Source organism: Mustela nigripes, chromosome 3, assembly GCF_022355385.1.
Source record: "Mustela nigripes isolate SB6536 chromosome 3, MUSNIG.SB6536, whole genome shotgun sequence".
NCBI lineage: Eukaryota > Metazoa > Chordata > Mammalia > Carnivora > Mustelidae > Mustela > Mustela nigripes.
Window position 1 is genome coordinate 50,017,911 of NC_081559.1, and position 25,602 is coordinate 50,043,512.

At 41.0% G+C, this 25,602-nt stretch overlaps 1 protein-coding gene across 1 annotated transcript in view; it reads left to right on the plus strand.

Moving 5' to 3' along the window:
• The window catches only part of FMNL2 (formin like 2), a 323,204-nt gene that overhangs the window by 234,074 nt on the left and 63,528 nt on the right, over positions 1 to 25,602 (plus strand). Inside the window, 3 exon segments of the mRNA XM_059393967.1 lie at positions 10,699 to 10,807; positions 15,366 to 15,442; positions 17,190 to 17,283. Coding sequence (XP_059249950.1) covers positions 10,699 to 10,807; positions 15,366 to 15,442; positions 17,190 to 17,283 — 280 coding nt within the window.

The window sequence follows — 25,602 nt, forward strand, 5'->3', positions numbered from 1 at the left end:
GAGAGCCCAATGCAGGGCTTGATCCCAGGACCCTGAGATCATAACCTGAGCTGAAGGCAGAGGCTTAACCCACTGAGCCACCCAGGTGCCCCTACTACTTTTTTTCTTAACCAGTTTTTTTATCTATTCATCTGTTGATTGATGTTTAGGCTGTTACATCTTGGTTGTTAGAAATATGGCTGCAATGAATACAGGTATGCAGATACCTATTTTGAGATTTTGATTTCAATTCCTCTGGATAAATACCCAGAAGTGAGGTTGCTCATTCATATGGTAGAACTATTTTTGTTTTTCTGAGGAACTTCGTACTTTTTTCCATAGTGTCTATATAATATAATTTATATTACCCCCCAACAGTGTGTTAAGGGTTTTAGTTTCTCCACATCATTGCCAACACTTGTTATTTTGTGTTTTGTTTTCTTTTTGATAATAGCCATCCTGACAGTGGTGAGGTGATATGTCACATTGTGGTTTTGACTTGCATTTCCCTGGTGATTAGCAATATTGAGCATCCTTATAGATATTGTCAGTCACTTGTATGTCTTCTTCAGAGAAATGTCAGTTTAGGCCCTTTGCCTATTCTTTAATTGGGTTATTTGGGTTTTTTGTTTTGTTTTATTTTGTTGTTAAGTAGTGGAGATATTGTTGTTGTTTTTGTATTAATCCTTTTGTGTCTTTTGTTTTTTTTAAATTATGCTAGTCACCATACAGTACGTCATTAGTTTTTTTTTTTTTTTAATTTATTTATTTGACAGAGAGATCACAAGTAGGCAGAGAGACAGGCAGAGAGAGAGGAGGAAGCAGGCTCTCCACCGAGCAGAGAGCCCAATGCGGGGCTCGATCCCAGGACCCTGGGATCATGAACCGAGCCGAAGGCTTTAACTCACTGAGCCACCTAGGCACCCCACGTCATTAGTTTTTGATATAGTGTTCCATGATTCATTGTTTACATATAACACCCAGCGTTCCATGCAATATGTGCTATCCTTAATACCCATCACTGGGCCAACCCTTCTCTGCCACCAACAAAAAAGCCCTCAGTTTGTTTCTCGGAGTCCACAGTCTCATAGTTTGTCTTCTGCTCCAATTTTGCCCCCTTCATTTTTTTCTTCCTTCTCCTAATGTCCTCTATGCCATTCCTTATGTTCCACAAGTAAGTGAAACCATATAATTGACTTTCTCTGCTTGATTTATTTCACTGAGCATAATCTTCTCCAGTCCCATCCATGTTGATGTGAAAGTTGGTATTCATCCTTTCTTATGGCTGAGTAATATTCCGTTGTGTGTATGGACCACATCTTCTTTATCCATTCATCTGTTAAAAGGCATCTTAGCTCTTTCCACAGTTTGACTATTATGGACATTGCTGCTATGAACACTGGGGTGCATATAGCCCTTCTTTTCACTACATTTGTATCTTTGGGGTAAATACCCAGTAATGCAATTGCTGGGTCATAGGGTAGCTCTATTTTTAATTTTTTGAGGAACCTCCACACTGATTTCCAAAGTGGCTGGACCAACTTGCATTCCCATCAAGGATATAAGAGGGTTTCCCTTTCTCCACATCCTCTCCAACATTTGTTGTTTCTTGCCTTGTTAATTTTTGCCTTTCTAACTGGTGTAAGGTGGTATCTCAATGTGGTTTTGATTTGAATTTCCCAGATGGTTAATGATGATGAATATTTTTTCATGTGTCTGTTAGCCATTTGTATGTCTTCATTGGAGAAGAGTCTGTTCATGTTTTCTGCCCATTTTTTGACTTGATTATCTGTTTTTGGGTGTTGAGATTGAGAAGTTCTTTATAGATTTTGGATATCAGCCCTTTATAGTGGAGTTCCTTATGTGTTTTGGGTAATAATGGTTTGCAAATATTTTCTCCTATTTTATTTTATTATTATTTTTTTAATATAATTTTTTATTTTTTATAAACATATATTTTTATCCCCAGGGGTACAGGTCTGTGAATCGCCAGGTTTACACACTTCACAGCACTCACCAAAACACATACCCTCCCCAATGTCCATAATACCACCCCCTTCTCCCAAACCCCCTCCCCCCAGCAACCCTCAGTTTGTTTTGTGAGATTAAGAGTCACTTATGGTTTGTCTCCCTCCCAATCCCATCTTCTTTCATTTATTCTTCTCGTACCCACTTAAGCCCCCATGTTGCATCACCACTTCCTCATATCAGGGAGATCATATGATAGTTGTCTTTCTCTGCTTGACTTATTTCGCTAAGCATGATACGCTCTAGTTCCATCCATGTTGTCGCAAATGGCAAGATTTCATTTCTTTTGATGGCTGCATAGTATTCCATTGTGTATATATACCACATCTTCTTGATCCATTCATCTGTTGATGGACATCTAGGTTCTTTCCATAGTTTGGCTATTGTGGACATTGCTGCTATAAACATTCGGGTGCATGTGTCCCTTTGGATCACTACATTTGTATCTTTAGGGTAAATACCCAATAGTGCAATTGCTGGGTCATAGGGCAGTTCTATTTTCAACATTTTGAGGAACCTCCATGCTGTTTTCCAGAGAGGTTGCACCAGCGTGCATTCCCACCAACAGTGTAGGAGGGTTCCCCTTTCTCTGCACTTTTTACTCTGTTTTATGTCTGTGCAGAAGCTTTTTAGTTTGATGTAATTTACCTTGTCTGTTATATTCTTATCCATGGGGAACTAGTTCAAAATTACTATAGCTTCCTTTTCAAACCCTCTTAAAATGAGTAGTGTTTAAAGGACAGCACAGCATGGCTCTAGCCAGAACCCTAACAAGCATTACATGTATTTCAGGCTACCAACATGTGCCTGGCAAGAAAAATTCCTGTGTATCTAATCTGTAATTAGGAAGATTCCAAGACAGCTGCTTCCCTGTTTTTTTAGTTTAGTTTTTTTTTTTTCCCCCCCTCTGACCTTACCATTCCTTTTTTTCTGGAGGTAAAGATTTGGGTTTGACTTGCTTTGTCATTTCTTAGTAGAATAAGTCGATGAGTTGGAGCTCACTCATCAGTCATTCCAAAGGGCTTTTAAAACACACACCTTCTTGGGCAACTAGGTGGCTCAGTCAGTTGAGCCACTGCCTTTGGCTCAGGTAACCAGGGTCCTGGGATCGAGTTATACATCTGGCTCCCTGCTCAGCCATGAGCTTACTTCTCCCTTTCTTCCCTGTTCTTGCTCTCTGTTACTATTTCTCTCTCTCTCTCTCTCAAATAAATAAAATCTTAACAAAACAAAGCACACACTTTCTTTCCCTGTGGCACCTGCTGCCAGTGCTGTGTGGGTTGAGCCTCTCACCACCTGCTTCTTGGCAAATTCATTGCTGTGCATGAAGCAGGTGGTTCAGATGGCAGGTGTCACTGTGGTACTAAACAGGACATGTTTGTATAGGTTTCTTGAAAGATATCTGTAGGAATTGCTTAGTTTTGTCTGCCTATTATACTAGCTTCCACTTATTACTTCATGTGCAAGTAACTACTGGTACACTCAGTCTTAGAATCATTTCTATTTGGTTTTGATCTCAAGTCAGTTTTATAATCTTTTTCCATTTTCACAGAATTTTGTGAATTCTGATTGGCAGCTCCTCCAAGAGAGTGTCTCATCTTCGAATGCTAGAGTAACATTTTCGTTTTAATTCACTGCTTGACAGGAGAGCAGACAGTTCTCCAAGTTGATGAAAAGGGTCTGGGAAATTTGGTGGTGTTCATTTCCCTACAAGGTTTAGGTCAAAATGACCTCTCAAAAGATGGGATTTCCTTAAAATTCTTGAGACCTCCAAAAAGTTCCTAAATATGCATCTCCCATTTCCCCCCCGCTCCAGATGTCAGGTTTTCCAAAAATTGGACTCAGGGCTGTTATCTGACTCTGGGGAAACCATGTTCCGTGTCCAGACATCCAGAGCCCCAAAGCTCTGTGAGCCCGAGGGGAGAGGAAAAGCTCTCAGGATAGCCAGCATTGAGGTCTTTTCTCCAGTGGTTCAGTGGCATTAGTTCACAATCCCTCCACCGAATTGTTTATTCCCTTGGTTTTCCTCTCTGGAATCCGAGGAAGTTCTTTCCAAACCCCTGTATCTCCAGGAAGCTGCCCCAAGTCACCAGAGAGACCTAATTGTTCGGGGACCTCGTAAGACCTGCTCCCATTCACTTAAAGGAACAGTGACTCATAGCATGACTTCATTGAGCCAAAAATGATCTCTAAGTGCCTGATAGAGGGAGATCAGTGGAAACGAGGGAGTAAGGACTCTTTGAAAGCTGTCCTCCATAAGAACAATGTGGAAACGGGCAGAATATGCCAGAATCAACTTTTTCAGAATTCTAGAAATTAGCTAGCTTTGCAGCACTCTGGGGAGCATTTATTTAGGAAAAACGAGTGAATCTTGGTAAGAACAGCTGGCTTTGTGGCATGTCATTGCCCTGTTCTCCTCCCTCCTTGCTCTCTAGTTCCGCAGTAGCCTTGAAAACCAGGAGCTCTGTAATCTCTGGGAAAGCCATCAGCCTGGCAGCCAGCAGAGGGGCAGAATGGAAATGAAGTTCTTTCCAAGCCTCTTTTCCTCCTCCTCCTAGATTAAGCTAAGAGGTACTGTGAGGGTTGAGAACTAGTGAAGAAGCCAGCTTGAAGCCTCTGTTAAGTGCACATACAACATTAGCTGTTGACAGAATCTGTGATCGCTCAAAACCCATTAGATGGGACAAAAGTGTGGCTCCTCTGCCTTGGTCATCCGTAGGAGACCAGGAGAAATGAGGGCTGCCTCTCTCTGGGGCCTCTTAAATAGACCACGGTGAGCCAGAGTGACAGCCTTCAGTCTGGCTCTGCTCACATAGTCTCTGTTTTATGTGAAGTTTCATAATAACTTCAGGAAGGAAATCTTGTAGCAATGGGTTTCACAGTGTCTGATTCTGTCATGGTACAGGTGCCAAGTTTATTATATTACCAGGGAAGCACCCATACCTCCTGCTGAGTCACCCACGTAATCCCTTGTAAAGCCCAGGTCTTTGTGGAAAGTCTTTTCAAACAGCTAAACTGGGATGATCAGTGCTTGTGAAAAGCGGACAACAGTGTAGACTGAAGGCTATGTCATGGAACCGGATGCAGGCTGCTTTCTACACCCTTTCTTTCAACTACAGTATATTGAACCTTATTTACGTGTGTCAACGTGATTGTGCAACAGCACCTGTGCACTGAGTTGCGATGACTGGCTTTGATCTGTTTGAGTTTTTAATTGGTCACCAATTACTGCTGTGATTTTCCAGCACCTTAAGGGTATCGTGTAACTCATACATTTGGTGGAGTTTTGTGGCACTGATCACTTACCTTCATACTTTGTCCATGGAACCTGTTAATTACTATTCAGCCTCCTTCTTGAGGTCCAGGTGGACATTTGCAGCACCAGGGACTAAGGCTGGTTTTTTTTTTTTAAAGTCCAGTTTTTCTGATAACACTTGATTGTTTTGTTCCATGTTTTGCAGAATTTTGCCTCAACGCAGAAATTCTGCAGGGACAGCTTTCCACCTAAGAGGCCTTTGGGAAACATTGCAAAGGACAATTGAAGTGGATAAGGCATTATGATCACACCCTTAGTTAGCCCTCCCATCTTTATGGGAATCTAAACCTAGATCGTCCACAAGCATTTATTTATTTATTTATTTATTTATTTATTTATTTAAAGATTTTATTTGTTTATTTGACAGAGAGAGAGATCACAAGTAGGCAGAGAGGCAGGCAGAGAGAGGGGGGGGAAGCAGGCTCCCTGCTGAGCAGAGAGCCCAATGGGAGGCTCGGGGGCTCGATCCCAGGACTCTGAGATCGAGGACTCTGCCTGAGCCAAAGGCAGAGGCTTTAACCCACTGAGCCACCCAGGTGCCCCTACAAGCATTTATTTTTATGCAGCTTTTCCCCCTTTATTTGGAAAATAACACACATCCACTGTAGAAGACTAAAAATACAGAAAAAATGATGAATCCAGGGATCACAGGAGATGGGTATATTTTGGCTCTGCATTGGTAATAGTTCCTGTTCAATTATCTTCAGTGTCATTTTGCCTTTATGAGACTCACCCCTCAATTTGTCCATCCCTTTTAGTTTGACTTCTTGAATCAGAGCCCTATTTAAAAATGACTTTTTTATGCCTAAAGACCATTTCCAGGAATAGGTCTGTATTAACTAAGTCAAATCTGGCTTGGTTGAGGAAATGTTCACTCTACAGGGATTTTAAGTTCGATACTTTGCAGAAAAAAATGTCCTCCTTTAAGCTGTAACTGTCCTCACTACCATGTCATGCTGCACAGGTGTGTGTCCTGCTGAGTTTATTTTGTACGTGATCATGTGCATGAAGCAGAAGACAGGGCTGGGGTTGAGTGCGGGCAAAGCACATTTCATATAGGGGCTATTGATATATTTATCTTTTCCTTCCTAAACTAAGTGGTGAGCCCTCAAAGGCAGAAGCAATGTCTTTCATTGTCTTTCATTTTTCCTTAGCACTTAGTAGGGTTTAGCATAAACAGGAGATGCTTAATAAAACCAACTTTGGAGCTTACACATGAGTTTTAGTTTGATCTCCTAGGGCTGGTAGAGAACATCAGAGGCAAGTACTTTTATTTTTAAGTTTTTATTTAAATTCCAGTTAACACCATGTAGTATTAATTTCAGGTGCACCATACAGCAATTCAACCCTTCCATACATTACTCAGGGCTCATCACAACACAAGTGGCCCCCTTAATCGAGGCCAGCGCTCTTAGATTGCTCACGTTGTCCAGGTGTCCTTGTTGGGGTTAAAGTGCATCCGGGAAATTGTTAGTCTTAACTCTGTTGGTATTTTAGGGTCAATTTAAGGGGATCTATTCAAACCAGCTACACACGGACACGTGTTTTAGGTACTCTAATACAAGAGAGCTGAATTTAAAACTATCGAGAAAGAAAAAAAAAAGGTGGTAAGTTACTCAGTTGATAATTAAAGCAAATAAACCAAATATCTAATTAAACAGATTGTCAAATTCCACTGTATGTGCTTGATGAAGAGTAGATGAAAGTACATGCTAACCCATGGCACAGTCCCTAAAATCAAGCCGAAGAGATTTAATGTGATCCTAAATTAAGTTATCAGCAAATACTTGTGTTTGCCGAGGTAAAGAGTTGTGACCTCTACCGGGGTATATTTACTTAATGGGAGAAAATTCTTTAGAATTAGAATTCTAAAATATGGAACAAAATTTCCCATTAAAGTAAAAACAAACAAACAAACAAACTTCACTTTTCTGATAAGTGACACAGGATGAAGATATAAAAAGAATACTGCTTGCCTGGGTGGCTTAGTCGGTTGATCGGTCAAGTGTCTTACTCTCGTTTTCAGATCAGGTCATGATCTCAAGGTGGTGAGATGGAGCCCTGAGTGGGGTTCTGTACTCAGTGGGGAGTCTGCTTGTCCTACTCCCTCTGTCTCTGCCCCTTCCCCACCACCTCTCACGCACTCAAAATGAATAATATCTGTAAAAAAAAAAAAAAAAAAAAACAAAAACCCAAAAAGCAAAAAACCACCAAACTGCTTACCAAGTAAGTGTATTGACCACTGTGTTCTGAAAAAGATGCCCAGATGCACACGGGGTCTTAACGCTGCCTGGTGCCATAATGGCTGGGAGTGGGGAAATGACACCTGTGTAGACCCAGTGCTGTCAGAATGACGGATATGAATATTTGACAAAGAACTTGCCGGCACAGATGGCTTCTAGGCAGTAGCTTTCTCACTTGATAACCTGACAGATTGTCCATGAGTCGCAACTTGAAAAACAGACTGCCCTGAATCCTAGTGAGGACACTTGGACCTTGTCTCTTACTTTTTACCTGCTATGTGGCTGTAATTTCTTTGGGCGTCCATTTGCTGTCCATGTCAGGAAAGATGGGTGTAAATGATACCACGCATCTCTTCCGGCTTTCAGTGCTCATTTTTTGTTATTGGTTGTAGTCATGTTTTTTAAAATATATCTTAATGCTATGATTTTAAATACAACAAGTTCAAATGCTGCCTTTAATTATCCATTTTTGTTTAAACGGAAAATGGGAGGAAAAACAAAATTTAGATTAAATGCCATACACTTAGAAAAAAAGTTTATCTCCATTTTGTAAGCATAGAAGATCAATACATAAATTATATATTGTTTTAGACCTATATTTTAATCTCCTTAAATACTGATAAGTAGTCATGTGCTGTTTTATATTATATACATCTTAAATGTTGATCCAAAATGTGTATTTGAGATTACCTACCTGCTACAGTAAGTAGAAATCTTTTGTGTTACTAAGTTATTAGAATGTTGTAATTAGTCCATTTTTGCTAGTTTCTACAAATAATGCAAGCAATGACAGAAATATTTCTGCCTTTTAGAGTCTTATTTATAATGCTGCAGCAGAAGTATACGATTAATACGTGAAAGGAAGTAACCTGCTATGTTACTTTACGTCTCTGGGGAAACACCATTAATGTATGTTTGGTCTGTTTGGCAGAATCAAATGTATGTGGAAGCGATGCAGAAACCTGCGACTGTGTAGAACTGACCTCTCCCTCTTCCTTCCAGAGTCCTTTGCTTTGGTCAAATCTTCTGCAGTCATTGCTGCATGGAAATATAACTTAGCAATGAGGACAGTTGAGTCCTTGGAAAATCACCTTTCTTCTTTTTTGAACTTAATCATAGACAGCTCTTGGTCTGGTAGCCACTGCTTTCTAGTAAAAATGCTCTCTCCCTCTCCACCCCCATCAGCTATTATATACTTAACCAGTGATGGCATTAAAGAAATGCGAAACAGGTTAGAATAAATTAAGGGGCGGGGAAAGAATTTCTGATATACACTGAGAAGACCACAAACATTTGGGTCGGGCTGGCTGTGTGATTGTGGTTTGAGAGGCACCAGCCTCTGAGGGACCTCCATGAGGTGTGTGAGCAGACATGCTCAGGCTCGGGCTGTGGAGAAGTGACATGTTTCAGAGTTGTATTTTAGACGCTGAAATTCTGCTTACGACCCCTGAAATTCTGAACTCATTTCCTTAACTTTGTCTTTGCATTCAGAGCTGAGTTAGGCCAACTTCCATTGCTGCAGTTTTATTTCCAAGTGTGAATAAAGCAGGAAGTTCTTTAATAAAGCATTCTTCTTCTTCTTTCTTCTCTCCTTCTCCTCTTTTTTATTTGTTTTAATAAATGATTTTTATTATAGAAGTAAACCTGGTGATTCACAGACCTGTACCCCTGGGGATAAAAATATATGTTTATAAAAAATAAAAAATTAAAAAAAAAAAAAAAAGAAGTAAGATTTTGTAATTTTAGGAAAATTAGAAATTACATGTGAACAAAAAGAAAAAACTATGATCACATGACCTGAGATTACTGTTTATTGAATTTCTGTCCTATTTTCTTATAGCTGTTTTCCCTTAATAATTGTGTCTCTGCATATTCATATAAAACGGACATCATGATGCACTTCATTTGGTAGAAAAAGCATTCTCCTTGGGACTAGCATAAGCAAACTGAATTTTATACATTCAGGTATATGGAGGCAAGTGACACGTTGAAGTACTTTTTACAAATGTATTTGGCTCATTCATAGGCTTATGTGAAAAAATCATCTTCTGTTTGATAGTTTTTGAATAGAAAATGAATGAAAAGCCTGCTCAGCAGAACAATTTCAGATAAAATTCTCAATTCAGTTTTCGACTCTTTGCCTGTACTTGTGGGGCTTTTGAAAGTGGTTAACATTAATTGGAACTTCCTTTAAATTCTTTAATTAGTTCAAGAAGAAGGAAGGTCTGTGAATTACTTTGTAGATCATTTCTGTCATTGACGCTATCAGAGAGTAGTTGACAATTTTTCAAATGGGCTTTTACTTCAGGCTTGGAGTGGCAGAGAAAACTGGTTGGAGGCACCTGCCTCGAGCTCACTTGGAAGCTCTTGGTGGTGTTAGCTTGTCTCCTAGCACCATGTTGACCTTGCCACTCCCTCACTATGTGCAGGCTCTGAGAAATGTCTAAACGGGAGAACTAAGGCTTAGCCATGTGGGATCTCTGGAATGAGGCTTAACATCGAAACCTCCTCACCCTGTGAAATACCAACGTATTTCCACCCCAGCTTCACCTTCCACACCAGGCTTTCGGTGAGGGGTCAGGCTGAGGAGGCATTTGCTCACTGTTAAGGTCTAATATCACAGGCTCATATCAAATTTGTTCATTAAACTTGCCAAGGCTCCAACTCCTAACGGGGACTCCTGAGAGCAGTAATGGGAAGGTGCTGTTAGACTGGGGTCAGATGATTCGTGGTCTACATATAAACGAAGTTTCACCCCTTCACTTGTTTGTAAATGCAGTCTGCAAGCCTGTTGTTTCCCATCACCTCTGCAGATCTAGCTTGGCTTCCTGATTAGGAGCCTAGGGGTGTTGATGAAGCTCAGGTATAGTTGATATGTTATATGTTGTGAATGAAATTGAGTGCCATTGTCCGTAGTAACTGCCTTGACGAGATGATGACCGGTACACAGAACCGTGTAGGTCTTGTAGTCTACGGAAATAGCTTCCTGGGGGTTGGATGGTGGTGATTTCCACCTGCAGTCCTCATGTGGGTGCAGGTAAAGATAGAGAACAGTTTCCGTTTTTTAAGTGCTTGTGCCTATGCTGAAAAAGTAATCTATAGTTTTATAGAAGTTTCCTTTTTTCTTTGTAGATATAATACTTTGCCAAGCAGAAGAACCCTGAAGAATTCAAGATTAGTGAGTAAGAAAGATGATGTACATGTCTGTATCATGTGTTTACGTGCCATCATGAATTACCAGGTATGTTTGTGTTCTGAGTCTTTAAAAATCCAAATTCGTCAAAATCAGATCTTGTCCTCTTTGGTTTCTCAGTATTGTTTCTATTTGAAGTAAATATCATGATTTAATGTGATTTTACTAAAAAAGGAAGGGTCTGGATCATTTTAATGCTCAAGACTTAACTCAGTGCCTGTGTATTTTAATTAGCATTTATATTTTGTGGTATATTTAGAGGGAAGATGTTTTCCTCCTTCAGTCATAAACTTGTTTAGATTATTGGGTAAATGTTTGTGACCATTAAAGACCGAGTAAGCTGCTGGTTGTAGGCAATACTGGAACAACTTTAGAAAATTAGGATTGAATAGACTCTTACACGGGTCAGTGGTTCTCTCAAAGAGTTAAATGATAAAAAGGTGAGAAGCTGTAATTACTGTATGTTGGACTTAGTGGTTCTTTTTTTTATATTTTTAAACAATTTTATTAAGAGAGAGAGCTCGAGTGCACAAGCAGAGAGGGTGGGCAGAGGGAGAGGGAGAAAGCAGACTCCTTGCTGTGGGCAAGGCGCCTGACTCGGGGCTCAATCCCATGACCCCAAGGTTATGACCTAAGCTGAAGGCAGACACTTAACTGACTGAGCCATCCAGGTGCCCCTGGACCTACTGGTTCTTAATCTTTATAAGAAGCACCTGGAGGATTCTTCTTCAAAGGGCAGATTCCTCTAGGTGTCTTTGATACAAGTGATCCCCTTCATAATGGGGACAGAAGACAGCTTAACGTGTGGGTTGTATTAACTCGAACAACAAGTCAAAGTTGGAGCCTGGAGTATCAAGGGTGAACTGACAGGGTCCAAGTTAGATAAGGGGAGCCAGGGGTAAGAATTGGAAAACCTAATTCAAATATAAAATAGGATTTGGTATCTATGGATAGGGATGCTGAAGCTGGGTCCAAGCAGAAGTGGAAAATAAATGCATAGGTAGTGAGGGTCAGTATTAGAATTCAAACCCAACATAAAGAGTGCTGAATTGAATTTGAGAATGTGAATGCACATTTTATTTTTTCTCTCAATCAATATTTTTTGAGCATGGCCAGATAGACCCTGTTCTAGGTAAAGGGAATACGGCATTACAGAAATAAACAAATACCCCAGGGAACTTACTTTCTAATGCGGGGAGACAGCTGATAAATAACTTGAGAAAACATACAGGGTTCCAGATAATAATGATGATGAAATGAAACAAAGGCTAATACTTATCAAAAACAACAAACAACAAAAACAAAAACAAAAAAAAACTTCACAAAAAACCCAAAGAACAAAACACAGAGAGTGTTTCCTAATAGGACCAGTACTTTTAAGTTTAAGCCTATTAACTTAATTTAAAGCTCCTAACAGTCCTATGAGGTTGGTAATGTTACTCTCCCCATTTTACTGATGAGGAAACTGAGACCGGGAGAAGTTAGGTAATTTGCCCAGGATCATGTAGTCAGGAAGGGGTAGAGTCAGATTTAAATCCAAGAAGGACCAGCTCCAGAGAATTGTTACCAATACTATAGAAAAGCTACCCAAGAAGTAGGAATAGGAATTGATGATCATGTGTGTTCAATTTTAAATAGGCCAGCCCAGGGCAGTGTCATGGAGAATTAGCAATTTGTCATAGTAGCAATTTTAATGAGGGAACAAGGTAAGAGGTTTTAGGGAAAGAAGATTCTGAGTAGAAAAAGGGGTGAGTGCAAAGGCCGTGGGGCAGAAATAAGTCTGCTGTGTTCGGAGTGTGGGAAGGACGCCAGGCTGGCTGGATCGGCCTAAGAAGGAGAGCAGTAGGAGATGAATCCGAAGTTGACACGGGGTCCTGACTGTGTGTGGCTTTAACAACCAGTGAAAGGATTTTGGCATTATTGTGACTGGAAAGCTATCAAACAGTTTGGAGGAGAAACATGACATGATCTGACCCTTGATTTTAACATGACCATTCTAGCTTCTGTGTTTAGGATTGACCTTGGGGGGCAAAGGCAAAAGGAGGTAGACTTTTTAGGAGGCTGCTGCATTGATTTAGGTGGATGTTGATGGTGGTATGGGGCCAGGATAGTAGGGGTAGAGATGATGAGAGGTGACCAGATTCTGGTTTTGTTTTGACGGTAAAGGCAACGACATTAGCTACGTGGTGAGAAGTGGAGGGTGGCCCCAAGGTATTTGTCTTGGGCCCCTGTCAGATGGAGTTGCTGCCTACTAAGACAGGGAAGGCTACACAATGGGCAGATTTTGGAGACAATATAAAGAGTGAAATTTTAGGGGTGTTACTTTCAAAATGTCTGTAGTCATCGAAACAGAGTTTTTAAGTCAGTGGTGAGATATGCCTGTCTGGAATTCAGAACAGAGGTCTAGGAGATGTACATTTGGAAATTAATAGTAGTATATAAAGCCAGGGGAGTGCTTGAGAGCAGCAGGGGTCACTAGACAAGCAAAGAGGTCCAAAATAGGAACACTGGGCACTCTGTTGAAATGTCAGAGAGCTGAGGAAAAACTAGCTAGAGAGACTGAGAAGTAGCCAGGGAGGGAGGCAGGCACCAAGCACAGGAAGTGTTTCAAGGAGAAGAGCATGGTCAGCTGGGACAGTGCCGCTGCTAAGTCCTGTAAGATGACAAGTGAGAGTTGGCCGTGGGCTTACAGAGTGTGGGTCATTGGAGGTCCTGGCATGAACAGTTTCAGTGGAGAGAGATGGGATGAAATGCCTGATTAAAGGGATTGCAAGAGACAGTGGGAGGAAGAGAGTCTAGGCCGTGAGTGCTTGGAGTTTTGCTGTAGAGGTTAGCGGAGATAAAGGGCAGTAGCTGAACACAGGTTGAAGGTCAAGAGAGATTTTGCCATTGTGGCTACTGTTTCATTTGGGTGCATTTGCATCATGTTTTTATGCTAATGAATCAGAGAGGGAGAAGTAACAATGAGGCATGGGAGAATTGCTGGAGTATAGGAAATGTTCTGGGTCTGGTGAGAGGGAACGGAATCAAGTAGAGAGAATGGCCTTGGATTACAGCCCAGGAAAGTTTTTCAGGAAGAGGTGAGTGAGGATGAAAACTCTGGAAACCGTGGGTGGATTGATGAAGGGGTGCGAGCTTTTAGGAATTTTTTTTTTCCTATTTGCTTATATTTTCTCAGTATAATTAGGAAAAAGGTCATGAACTGTGAGGTTGGAGGAGAAGGAATAATTCCTCAAGTCAGCGGAATCAAAAGTGATCCTGGAACTTGTTACTTCATTGAACTTACACATCTCAGAACAAGGCAGGTCTTCCTGGGCTCTGGTCCCGAGTGCCATATTTCCCAGGGAGGCTACTAGAAACAATGGTTGTCAACCCGGGCTACACAGGAAAGTCAGCTTAAAAATTCAGATGCCACAGGGAAATACAAATCAAAACCACAGTGAGATACCACCTCACACCAGTCAAAATGGCTAAAAGTAACAAGTCAGGAAATGACATGCTGGCGAGGATGGGGAGCAAGAGGAACCCTCCTACACTGTTGGTGGGAATGCAAGCTGGTGCAACCACTCTGGAAAACAGCATGGAGGTTCCTCAGAAAGTTGAAAATAGAGCTACCCTATAATCCAGCAATTGCACTAGTGGGTATTTACCCTAAAGATACAAATGTAGTGATCCAAAAGGGCACGTACACCTGAATGTTTATAGCAGCAATGTCCACAATACCCAAACTGTGGAAAGAACCTAGATGTCCATCAACAGATGAATGGATAAAGAAGATGTGGTGTATATATATACAACGGAATACTATGCAGCCATCAAAAGAAACGAAATCTTGCCATTTGCAATGACATGAACTAGAGGGTATTATGCTTAGCGAAATAAGTCAATTGGAGAAAGACAACTATCATATGATCTCCCTGATATGAGGAAGTTGAGAAGCAACATGGAGGGTTGGGGGGTTGGAAAAGAATAAATGAAACAAGATGGGATCGGGAGGGAGACAAACCATAAGAGACTCTTAATCTCACAAAACAAACTGAGGGTTGCCAGGGGAGGGGGGTAGGCAGAGGGTAGTGGGGTTATGGACATTGAGGAGGTTATATGCTATGGTGAGTGCTGTGAAGTGTGTAAACCTGGTGATTCACAGACCTGTACCCCTGAGGCTAATAATACATTATATGTTAATTTTTAAAAAGTTAAAAAAAAAGATTTAAAAAAATTAAAAATAAAATTCAGTTGCCAGGGTCTCATCCTTGAGATTGGCAGTGAGTTAACCTGGGGTGTATCCTGGAAAATCAGTGTTGTGTTTTGTTTAGTCTTCCACATGATTTTGATAAGCGGCCAGATTGAGAATCACTGGACTAGAGCCTTTGCACTATTTTAATAAAGAGAAATGCATAAAGAGCGAGAATCTGGTTTCTTGATAGTATCATGATTGCTAGAATTTTTCATAGAGAAATATGTTCAGGCACTAGAGACATAAATGGATTTATGACGGTATAAATTATATTAGGTAGAATCTTTGTTTTTTTTTTTTTTTTTTTAAATGAACATGGATAGTCCCCTAAGTTGACTCCTAATGCTTTGTTTTTTTTTTCCCCCCCAGTATGGTTTCAACATGGTCATGTCTCATCCACATGCTGTCAATGAGATCGCACTGAGCTTGAACAACAAGAATCCAAGGTAAGCTTACTTTGTTTTTTTTCAAGTGTAAATAAATCTAACTAGAGGAAGAATAGAGCCAGTCAACACTTAGTCAACTTAGAGTTGGGACACTTCCAAGTGCACCTCTTTGAATTAAGGTTGCCAGCGGACTCCTTGGCTATGTAGAATTTTCTTCTCAGCTGAGTTACAGTTTTACATGTGGTGGAGTTGAGTAGCTGGCGACAACCTCCTCACTGTTCTCTTCCAGCTTCCACTTCTTTCGAGGCCTGGTTCTTGGCATCCTCGCAAATTTTACCAAATTGAGTAGAGAGCATGAGTTTGCCAGGTGGTTAGAACTGGGGCCAGGAAAGTCTTCAATCAGACTCAGCAATACCACTGGCTGCTGAAAGCTAACTACAGCTATAACTAATATCCCTTGTCTGCGCTTCACTCGCAAACCTTCACATACGTCGTTATGACCAAATAACAAAAGAAACACAAAACAAAAATTGCTGTGTATGTTGATGGCTTGTTCTGTTCACTTGACTCTAAAGGCCATTGCCGTATTCTTCGCATCACAGATCATCTCTAGAAGCCGGTCTTAATCAGTTTATTTTAGTTATTGTAATGGGTTTTCCATTCTGGTGAGGGATTCTGCATTTCACACATGTTACTCCCTTTCCCCAGATACATCTGTATAGACCGTGCATCTGAAAACTTGTTAATGCAACTAAAAAATCTGATCACGAATGAGAACCTTTCTGATGCGGAATGAAATGAAAAATTTATAAATTTTGAATATTATTTCAAACTTCCTCTGATGATAGTTTTTGCAAGTTGGTGATCACTTTCTTCACTTACTAAAAAGTCTGGGAAGTCATGCTTCTTTGTCCCTGCCTTCCACTACAGGGAAGTTGTTACTCATTTTTCTTAGGATAATTGACATTGTGAATTATCAGGCTGGTCTTCATATAGAGGTTGGCCATAGTTTTTTTTTTTTTTAGGGAAAAAAAAATACTGAAGCGATCTTATTATGAAAAAACAATGCTGTTCTTGAGGTCATATTGAAAACGTAGACTATATTGCTAAGGGTTTCCTTATAAAAATATTTCAGATAAGGTTTTATTTTCTTTTTTCAAGTCAGAAAATATTCTTGTATTAACAATGCTATAATCCAGCCCCTCTCAGATCTCCTGCATATGAAGAAGTGGTGACAGAGACTTGCTTTGTCATAGGGGAACTTTATGGTACCATCTACAAATTGCAGATTTGAAATGGAGGACGCTAATTTCAGTAGATTTTGAACTTTTAGGGCAAATGTTATTTCTCTGACTTTAAAGCCAGGAAAAATATTTAGCCAGTGGGTCCTTTTCCTGAACATTCCCAAGTTCCCAGGTGTCTAGCTTATCAATAAAACTTTTTCATACATATTGTACTGAGTCACCCACTGGTAGAAATGAAAGACTAATCTTCCCAGAATTGATTTTCATTAGTGAGTTATTTATAATTTTGAGAGTGGGAAACTTTCCTTCTAAATTTGCTACCTCAGATAAATCGCACACATAGATGTTAGTAGAGGTTTAAAAATGTACTTTCATATAAATATACCTTAGTAAAAGTTTAAAAAACATATATGAATTAATATTTTATTAATTAATAATTATTAATAATTATTAATTAATAATTATTAATTAATAATCCCTCTCTGAAGGAGGGAGCAGCTGACTCATTGTGTTACTTTCACTGATTTTTTTTTTTTTTTGCTTGTTTCTTCTTGCTTCGACAGAACAAAAGCCCTTGTCTTAGAACTGTTGGCAGCTGTTTGTCTTGTCAGAGGCGGGCATGAAATCATTTTATCAGCATTTGACAACTTTAAGGAGGTAGGATCCTTTGTAGTTCGCTCAAACAAACCTCTCTGGAAGTCTTTGAACAGAATGATTTACCTTTTCTGTGTGTGTTTTATTATTGGGAAATAACTGACTTCAGTTTCAGGTGTACAACGTAAGGACTTGCTATTTGCATGTCTTGTGAAATGGTCACCACAATAAGCCCAATTAATATCTGTGGTTGACCTTTTTATGTCTTCTGAGGCCTCAAGGGTTTAACAGTTGATTTCCTAAGACGTCACTGTGGGAGAAGTAATGAACTTAGTCTAAATATCTTAAAGGGATGCTTTAAGCTTCCTTGGGTGTCTTGTTTCCAAGAAAAGTTAAAAACTATTTGCAGGATCCATTTCCTTTGTAGAACGTGGAATTGCCAGTTTGAAAATGGTTTGCAAACATGTTTTGTTAAATGTCTGAGGTTTTCATTATGGTGATACTTGATTACCCTCCGTGTACATTTTAGGAACTCTTTGATCATAGTTATTTCCCCCAAATCTTTTGTATTATCATTGCTCTGCTGGACTCCACACACACACACACCAAAAACCCTCTCAGTTAAATACAGACACTGATTTCAGCAGTTGGTAGTCTTAACGAGGCAATCCTGTCCTAGACAAACAGTAAACCAGTGGACATGTGTGGTTGAAAATGAAAACTGAAATGACTACAAAGAAAGAATGACATGCAGATTATATGATACTAAGGATGGTGGCCCAAAGTATCAAGACATCATGACTGGAATAACCCCTCATTTCCCTGAGTGGTAGCGTGCAGGGTCACGTGGCCATGAAGAGCACCTGTTTGCTCCCCTACCATGGGCCTAACATTTAAGGCTCCTTTGCGCTGGGGTGTTATAAAAGTCAATAAAGGCACTTGGATCTCAGGCTTTCGTAGGGCCGTCAGCCAAGTTGTGCTTTCTCCTGGTGACCCTGTTAGGTTTCAGAAGCTTCTGGATTCGAATACAGATCTCAGAGGGTCTTCCAGACTTTCTCTCATCTTTCTTGGGAGCCTCTGGAGTAAGAACCCAGCTAGTATTTGTCAACAACCTCCTGTACGATGGGCGCCATGCCAAGTACACCCATGAAATCGTGAGAATATGTGAGACAAGTATTCATGTCTACATGTTCTGGAAGAATAAACTGAAATTCCAGATACCTGGTTGGCCCATGGCCTATAGCCAGAGAAGTGGCAGAGCGAGGACCAGATTTTGGTGCTCTTGATCGCCAACTCCCGTTTTAGGTGGCATTTGGGCTCAGCTGTGCGTAAACCTCTTGGGGAAATACCGAATTAGATAGGACCTCAGAGCCATTTCCCCCATCCTACACCTTTCATTGGACTTACTGCACCAGTGGCCAAGGTACTAGCGAGTGACCCATGATTGCACATGTGGACTAGAAAGCTCCAAAGAGGTCATCAGGCAGGAGGACCCTTTCATTTGTATTGTTTCCCTCCTTTCAGTCACTGCTTTAAGATTCTGATATGCATTTTGTTAATGCCAGCCATGGACAGAATCAAATATTGCCTTTTTACCCATTCAGCCTCAGGGATAGTAAAAAAATATCCAGGTTCCAAGAGTATGAGGAATAATGGTATATCTTTAAACTCATACTTTGTCTTAAAAAAAAAAAAAACCCACAGAGGCTTTAGAGAGAAGAAATGTATGAATGCTTGTCTGTGGATATTTTGCATAAAACATATTAGTACATAAAGTTCACATTTACAAATAAGATGTGTTTGGGTGTATGGATGGGTGTATAGGAAAGTGAAACAGCTCACAAAGCTACTCTAACTCCCAAATCTTTATCATTTGATCATATTATCACATGTCTAATTCCTTCCACATTGGAAACACTTACTCTACCTTATCAGTGACCCTTGTTATAACATAAGCAATATCACAACAAGCATCTGATGATATTGCGGGTCAGATTATGTCCTCAAATTATAATTGTGTGCAATCAATCAGGAATCATTAAAACCAGTAAATTCATAAGATGGATGTTAATCTTATGTCCTTTTAGGTAAAACCGAATGTCTTTCTTATGCATGATCATACTTGCAGAACTGAGTTTCAGTGACCTGGTATCAGAATTGTATACAGTTTATCTGTTGAGGACATAGTGGGTGCTTAGTTGGAAAAAAGTAATCTTACGAAATCTAATGGCTAAGTAGCAGTGCAAACTAAATTAATTTTGACTTTGAATTTTTAAACCTTAACTAACAAATCTGCCTTACTTCTGTTACTTCATTACTTATGAGTGATGAGGTTTAAGATCTGATTCTCCTTGGACGGGCACTGGTGTCTTAGAGAAACAATGCCACGTAGGAGAAGGGACAAGAGAGGGTTCTGTGTGTGCTCCTGGCGTGCATTGACCTCGAGGTGCGGAATCCGTGTAAACAGACCAAGCAAAGGGATTACTCTAATAGCTGTGTGAACGAGGAGAGGGCAGGAGCATGCCCCTGAGAAACTTGATTGATTCTTACAGATAGGTCAAAAGAGCATCAACCCATTTATCTGTTCAATTTTAGCGTGAAAAGGAATTACTTTATGTTGATCCTTTTTTTTAAAAATGCCATTGTCATCCCAGAGTGTCTTAAATTTCTTTTTCTCTTTTCCCCCATTTTATGAGAAGCAACTTTTTTTCTTATACATCATAGTGAAGAGTGTGTTCTTTAATCATTTAAGGAAAAATGTCAGTGAAATCTTCTGGGTTTAGGGAGATTTGGGAGCCAGCTGCTCCTGATAAGGAAAAGTTATACTTAGGACCTCAGATGCTTGTGCATATAGGGTTTGGGTGAGAGTGATATGTTTTGGGCCATTCATGGCAGAGAGAAGACCATACCACGTACCAGGATTCCAGCAAGTATGGCCAACAGACACTTCGCCTTCAAGAAGATTGTAAAGCTTCTTATCCCTTTTAGTAAGTTGGGATTCCATTTGTCTCCTTAAGAAAGATGGTGGGAGCATCCTAATTTTCGCTGAGGGGACTACTGATGGAGAGTGGTTGTGGGGTTCGACATTAGACAGCAGTATCTTGTCTTACAAATAAAGTAATAGGCATTAGTCAGACTCTTTGGGCTTTGATCGTTGTGAAAGCACGGCCATGCACACTGTTGCAATGTGGCACCAGATGCTAAAGGGAGGCTTAAAGACCCTGCATCTTAAGGATGTAGCAGGTTGTTTTCCTCCTCTGTTTCTTCTTCTTCCCCTTCTTCTTTTTTATTTTTTAATTAAAAAAAAGTTTTTAGAAGATTTTATTTATTTATTTGACAGAAAGATCAAAAGTTGGCAGCGAGGCAGGCAGAGAAAAGCAGGCAGACAAAGCGGGGGAAGCAGGTGGTGCTCGATCCCAGGACCCTGAGATCATGACCTGAGCCAAAGAGCCACCCAGGCGCCCCTTCTTCTTCTTTTTTAAAGATTTTATTTTTATTTATTTGACAGAGAGAGACAGTGAGAAAGGGAATACAAGCTGGAGGAGTGGGAGAGGGGGAAGCACGTTTCCCTCCGAGCAGTGAGCCTGATGCGGGGCAATGTGGGGCTCCATCCCAGGACCCTGGCATCATGACCTGAGCCGAAGGCAGAGCCACCCAGGCGCCCCCCCCCTCTGCTTCTAGAGCCAGCAAATCCCTTCTGTCCTACTTGACTACCACTAATTAATTCAAATGTAAATTACAGGAAGGTGTCTCTTCACTTTTGATAGACTGTTATATATGATTCCTTAAATTTCTCATTATCCAGTTAGTTTTCAAAATCTTAAGTTTGGTTTTCTGTGTTTTTGCCACAAATTTTGTCACATATCCTCATAATAACTGGAGTACATACCTTAGGAAAATAGGGAGCGCTTCCAGTTTAATGATATCTGAGGGCAGGAAGAATATTAACCCAAGGCTTTGCTTTAGGTGGGTGTTGAGGTTGGGACCAAGCCTGGTGTCCTTGAGGAAGCACATATGTTACATTAATATATTTGATGATAGGGCACCTGGGTGGCTCAGTTGGTTAAGTGACTGCCTTCATCTCAGGTCATGATCCCAGAGTCCTGGGATCGAGTCCCACATCAGGCTTCCAGCTCCATGGGGAGTCTGCTTCTCCCTCTGACCTCCCCTCTCATACTCTCTCACTCTGTCTCTCTTTCTCTCAAATAAATAAATAATCTTAAAAAATATATCTACATCTATCTATATATATATATTTGATGATAAATGAGTTCTTAAACCAGGTGTGGTTTGTGACATGCCTGAAAATTTGAGTGTGGTGAGTAAAGACCAAACCATTTAGTCAACCATGATGCTCCTTGAATTTTTTTCTCTTAAAGAAATTTTTTTTTCCCCCTAAATAAGGGGAATTAACACATCTGCTTTTGGTGTTGAAACCTCTCCTCATAAAAATTTATGATCCTGAATTGAGGATCAGGGTGAGAACAAGGAGTCATCTGTTTTTTGCTTATTGGCGAATTTTGCTATGTGGAGGGATGTATTACCATTTTGCCTAAATCAATACTTTCTTAGTTGTATAGACAACTTAGTTGTCTATACAACTAAGAAAGTATTGACATATATTGCTATCAATATATGTTTTTGAACATTTGGCCTCCCCAACAGGAAAAAATACATTTGGAAGCAAAGGTCGTTCTCTTGGTGTTTGCAGTAGTTCAGGTTTTGTCTGTGAGAAGCAGAAAGCAACTCTAACATACAGAAGAAAGGGTTCATTGGAAAGATGTTGAGAAATGCAAAGGGTTGACAAGGAGCCTAGAGAAACAGGCCTGGAAAATGAGCAGGCTTTCCTCAAATGTGTCTAGACTCTCAGGCCGTGTCCCCTTGAAGCTTAGCCACCATAAATACGACTCGAGGTTCTGATCGTGCTTTTTCTTCTCTCCCAAATGACATGGACCATAGCTAGCCATCAGCTGGGTCATCAGAGTAGGCTTACGGGTTAAGGACATGAACCAGCCCCCACTAATTTAGAGTTAAAGACACGATTTAATCTACTTTCCCTTAAGAACCTGGAGGTCTTCCACCTAGACCTTGCTCTCTTCAACTTTTCCCAGTCTTCCTCCTGTTTTTCTGTTCTGTTCTTTGGTACATCTGACAATATTCAATCCTTTGGTATAACTGCATTTAAGAAAGTGTCTGCAAGAAGGTGGTGGGGTTATGGACATTGGGGAAGTTATGTGCTATGGTGAGTGCTGTGAAGTATGTAAACCTGGCAATTTATAGACCTGTACCCCTGGGGCTAATAATACATTATATGTTAATTAAAAAAATAAATGAATAAATTAAAAAAAAGAATGTGTCTGCAAGAGTCTGGCAAAGAAATGCTCCCATTTGAAATGAGAGGGGAAGAGGCTGAGGCCTGTCGGCTCTGTGGTGGAATGGCCTGCTCTGATAGTTGTGATCAAACTCTCCGAGGGCTTTGAGCTCCCCGCTCCCCGAGGCTGCTGGGCGGTGCACCTGGAATTCATCAGGATTCCAGAATGATTATAACTGTCTTCTCATCTGCTTCCAAAATGACAGCATCTGGCCTTAACAAATAAGCCTGAGGCCCGAGTTTGGTTCTTCAAGGCCCGCCTCCTTCCCAGGGCCGCCCTTCCAGTGTGGAGCGGCGGGGCCTTGTGGAATGAGTCACTCAAGGCCACCAGCACTCCTGTATGCAGCACTCTTGGCAGTAGTCATTAGTTTTTTTTGCCGTTTTCTAGAAGGCTTCCTCAGAAAGCTGATGTGGTTTAGCTACCGGGCACCCGAAAGCACTCGTGCTACACATTATTAAGTTGATTTAAGAAAGCCTGTCAAGTTTTATTTACAGTGGGCCAAATTGGGCAGGAAGGAGAGCAGACATTTTGGTGTGCTTCCAGCGTCCTTGGAGTTTAATCCCATCTAATCTAACCTCTCAGACGTTTGAGGGTGTAGGATTATAAGTCCAGCACAAGACCCTCCAGATGACTCCTTCATTGCTAAAAATTTTCAACATGGTGGGAAGGGTACTTTTTTTTTTTTGGTCTCTCCCTGAACTATAAGCAATGTATTTTCTCAGATCTCAGACTGTGGGAGCTACAGTTTGACCGCATGTGTGTATTTCACGGTGTGAGGCCAGAATTACACTAATCTGATTGCCTGCACCTCCTCTTTGGCCAGACTGTCTTGTCAGTGATCAAGAAACAGAGTCCCCACAATTATTATTATTATTTTTGGACTCTTCATTAACGGTTGCAGTTACTGCTTGTGTACAGTAAATGACCTCAGACATAGTCTTACTGTGCTCATGGGTTCTGGGATCAGGAGGTCAGGACGGGCATGGCAGGGATGACCGTCCCTGCTCCCTCATACCCGGGGTCTCCTCAGCGAAGATCCCAGCAACTAGGGGCAGGAGTTCTTTTGGAGGCTTCTCTTCACTCAAATATCTAGCTCTGGGCTATGATGACTTAAGGGCTGAGCATAGTGGAGCCTACCAAATGGGGTGCCTCCATGTAGAAGTCCACGTGGCTGGCGCCGGTCATGGGGTGAGGAGACCTGGTTTCTAAGGGTCTAGGACGGAGCATCCGGAGATCAGGGATTTAAAGTGACAGATGTCACAGTCTATCTCCTGAGCTAGTGTCAGAGGTCATCAGTGTCATTTCTGCTGCATGCTGTTGGTTATAAGTGAGTCACCAAGGCCAACACAGATGCCCAGGGGTATCAAAGACTTTACTTCTCCATGGTGGACTGTGAGGGTGATATCATGGGAGAGCGTGTCAGGTGGGAGATACTGCTGTGCTCATTTCTGGAAAATAAAATCCACCTCCATAACTTTTTGAGAATTACCAGTATATCTCTGGTGGTTCCTCTTCTGTTTTCTCTCTTGTCTTCTCTCAACCCAGTACTTCGGTTTGCCTCAGGACTGAAAGCTTTGTAAACTTCTTCACTGGTGTTAAAAAGGATGGCTGCCACTTTTGGGACGCCTGGGTGGCTCAGTGGGTTAAGCCGCTGCCTTCGGCTCAGGTCATTATCTCAGGGTCCTGGGATCAAGCCCCGCATCAGGCTCTCTGCTCAGCAGGGAGCCTGCTTCCTCCTCTCTGCCTGCCTCTCTGCCTACTTGTGATCTCTCTGTCAAATAAATAAATAAATAAATCTTTTTTTAAAAGAAAGAAAGAAAGAAAGAAAGGAAGGATGACTGCCACTTCTTTCAAACCAGTTTGGCAAATGGTATTTTGGGAGCCTTTCTAGAAGAGAAAGGAGCCATTTATGTAATATTTCTGAGCTGCTGGTAACGAACTAGTTATTTCATTATCATCTCTGTCTTCATCATCTTGTAAGGAACTGAAGGCTGGTCTCCTATTGGTCATTAGGGGGTGAGTCATGCTAACTTACCGGAAAAATTTTCATGAATATTTGAGTGCCCCTTTGTGTCAGAAATATTGATAAACACTGGCAATAAGAAAGTGAGCAAGACATAGGCCTTACCCTTAAGAAGGAGCATCCGAATCTGGTTAAGGAAACAAATATTGAGACAGTTAAGCTATTAGGCTTTATGAAGTTAAATGTCAGATGCTTTATAAGAGGAGTAACTGCTAACCAAGAGGAGGTAGAGGCAGGTACATGGGGAGGCTTCCTATAGGAAGGGGTGCCTGAGCTGAATTTAGGATGAGTAAGAGTTTCCCAGGTATAAAAGTTTCTTATTAGTGCTGTAATAAATTGTCCTAAACTTGCGGTTTATTACATATTATCCTACTGTTCTGTTGGTAGCATGTGTAAAACAGTCTGTAGAGGCATTCTCTCAAGGAATCCATTTCCTTGTCCTTTCAGTTTCTAGAAGCTGCATACCATTTTTGGTTCCTTGGCTCTCCTGACTCTGAGCCTTTGGCCTCCTTCCTCTAGTGACCATTGTGGTTCTGTGAGGTCCACCGGGAAAATCCAGGATAATCGTCCCATCTCAAGATCCTTATCTTAATCATACCTGCAGAGTCCCTTTCACTTGGAAGGTAACTAGTCCCCAGTGCTGAGGATTAGGACAGGGACATTTTTGTGGAGGCGGTTCTTTGGCTCCCCACACCAGGTAAAGGTGGTCCTTTATACAAAGAAGGTGGCATCCTAGTAAAGCTTCAAGGGCCCTAGTTACTGTAGTTTACTGTACCCTCCATTTTTTTTTTTTTTTGTAAAGTAAGGTTTTTTTGTTTGTTTAAAGATTTTATTTATTTATTTGACAGAGAGAGATCACAAGCAGGCAGAGAGGCAGGCAGAGAGAGAGGGAGTAGGAGGCTCCCTGTTGAGTAGAGAGCCCGATGCAGGACTCGATCCCAGGACCCTGAGATCATGACCTGAGCCGAAGGCAGAGGCTTAACCCAC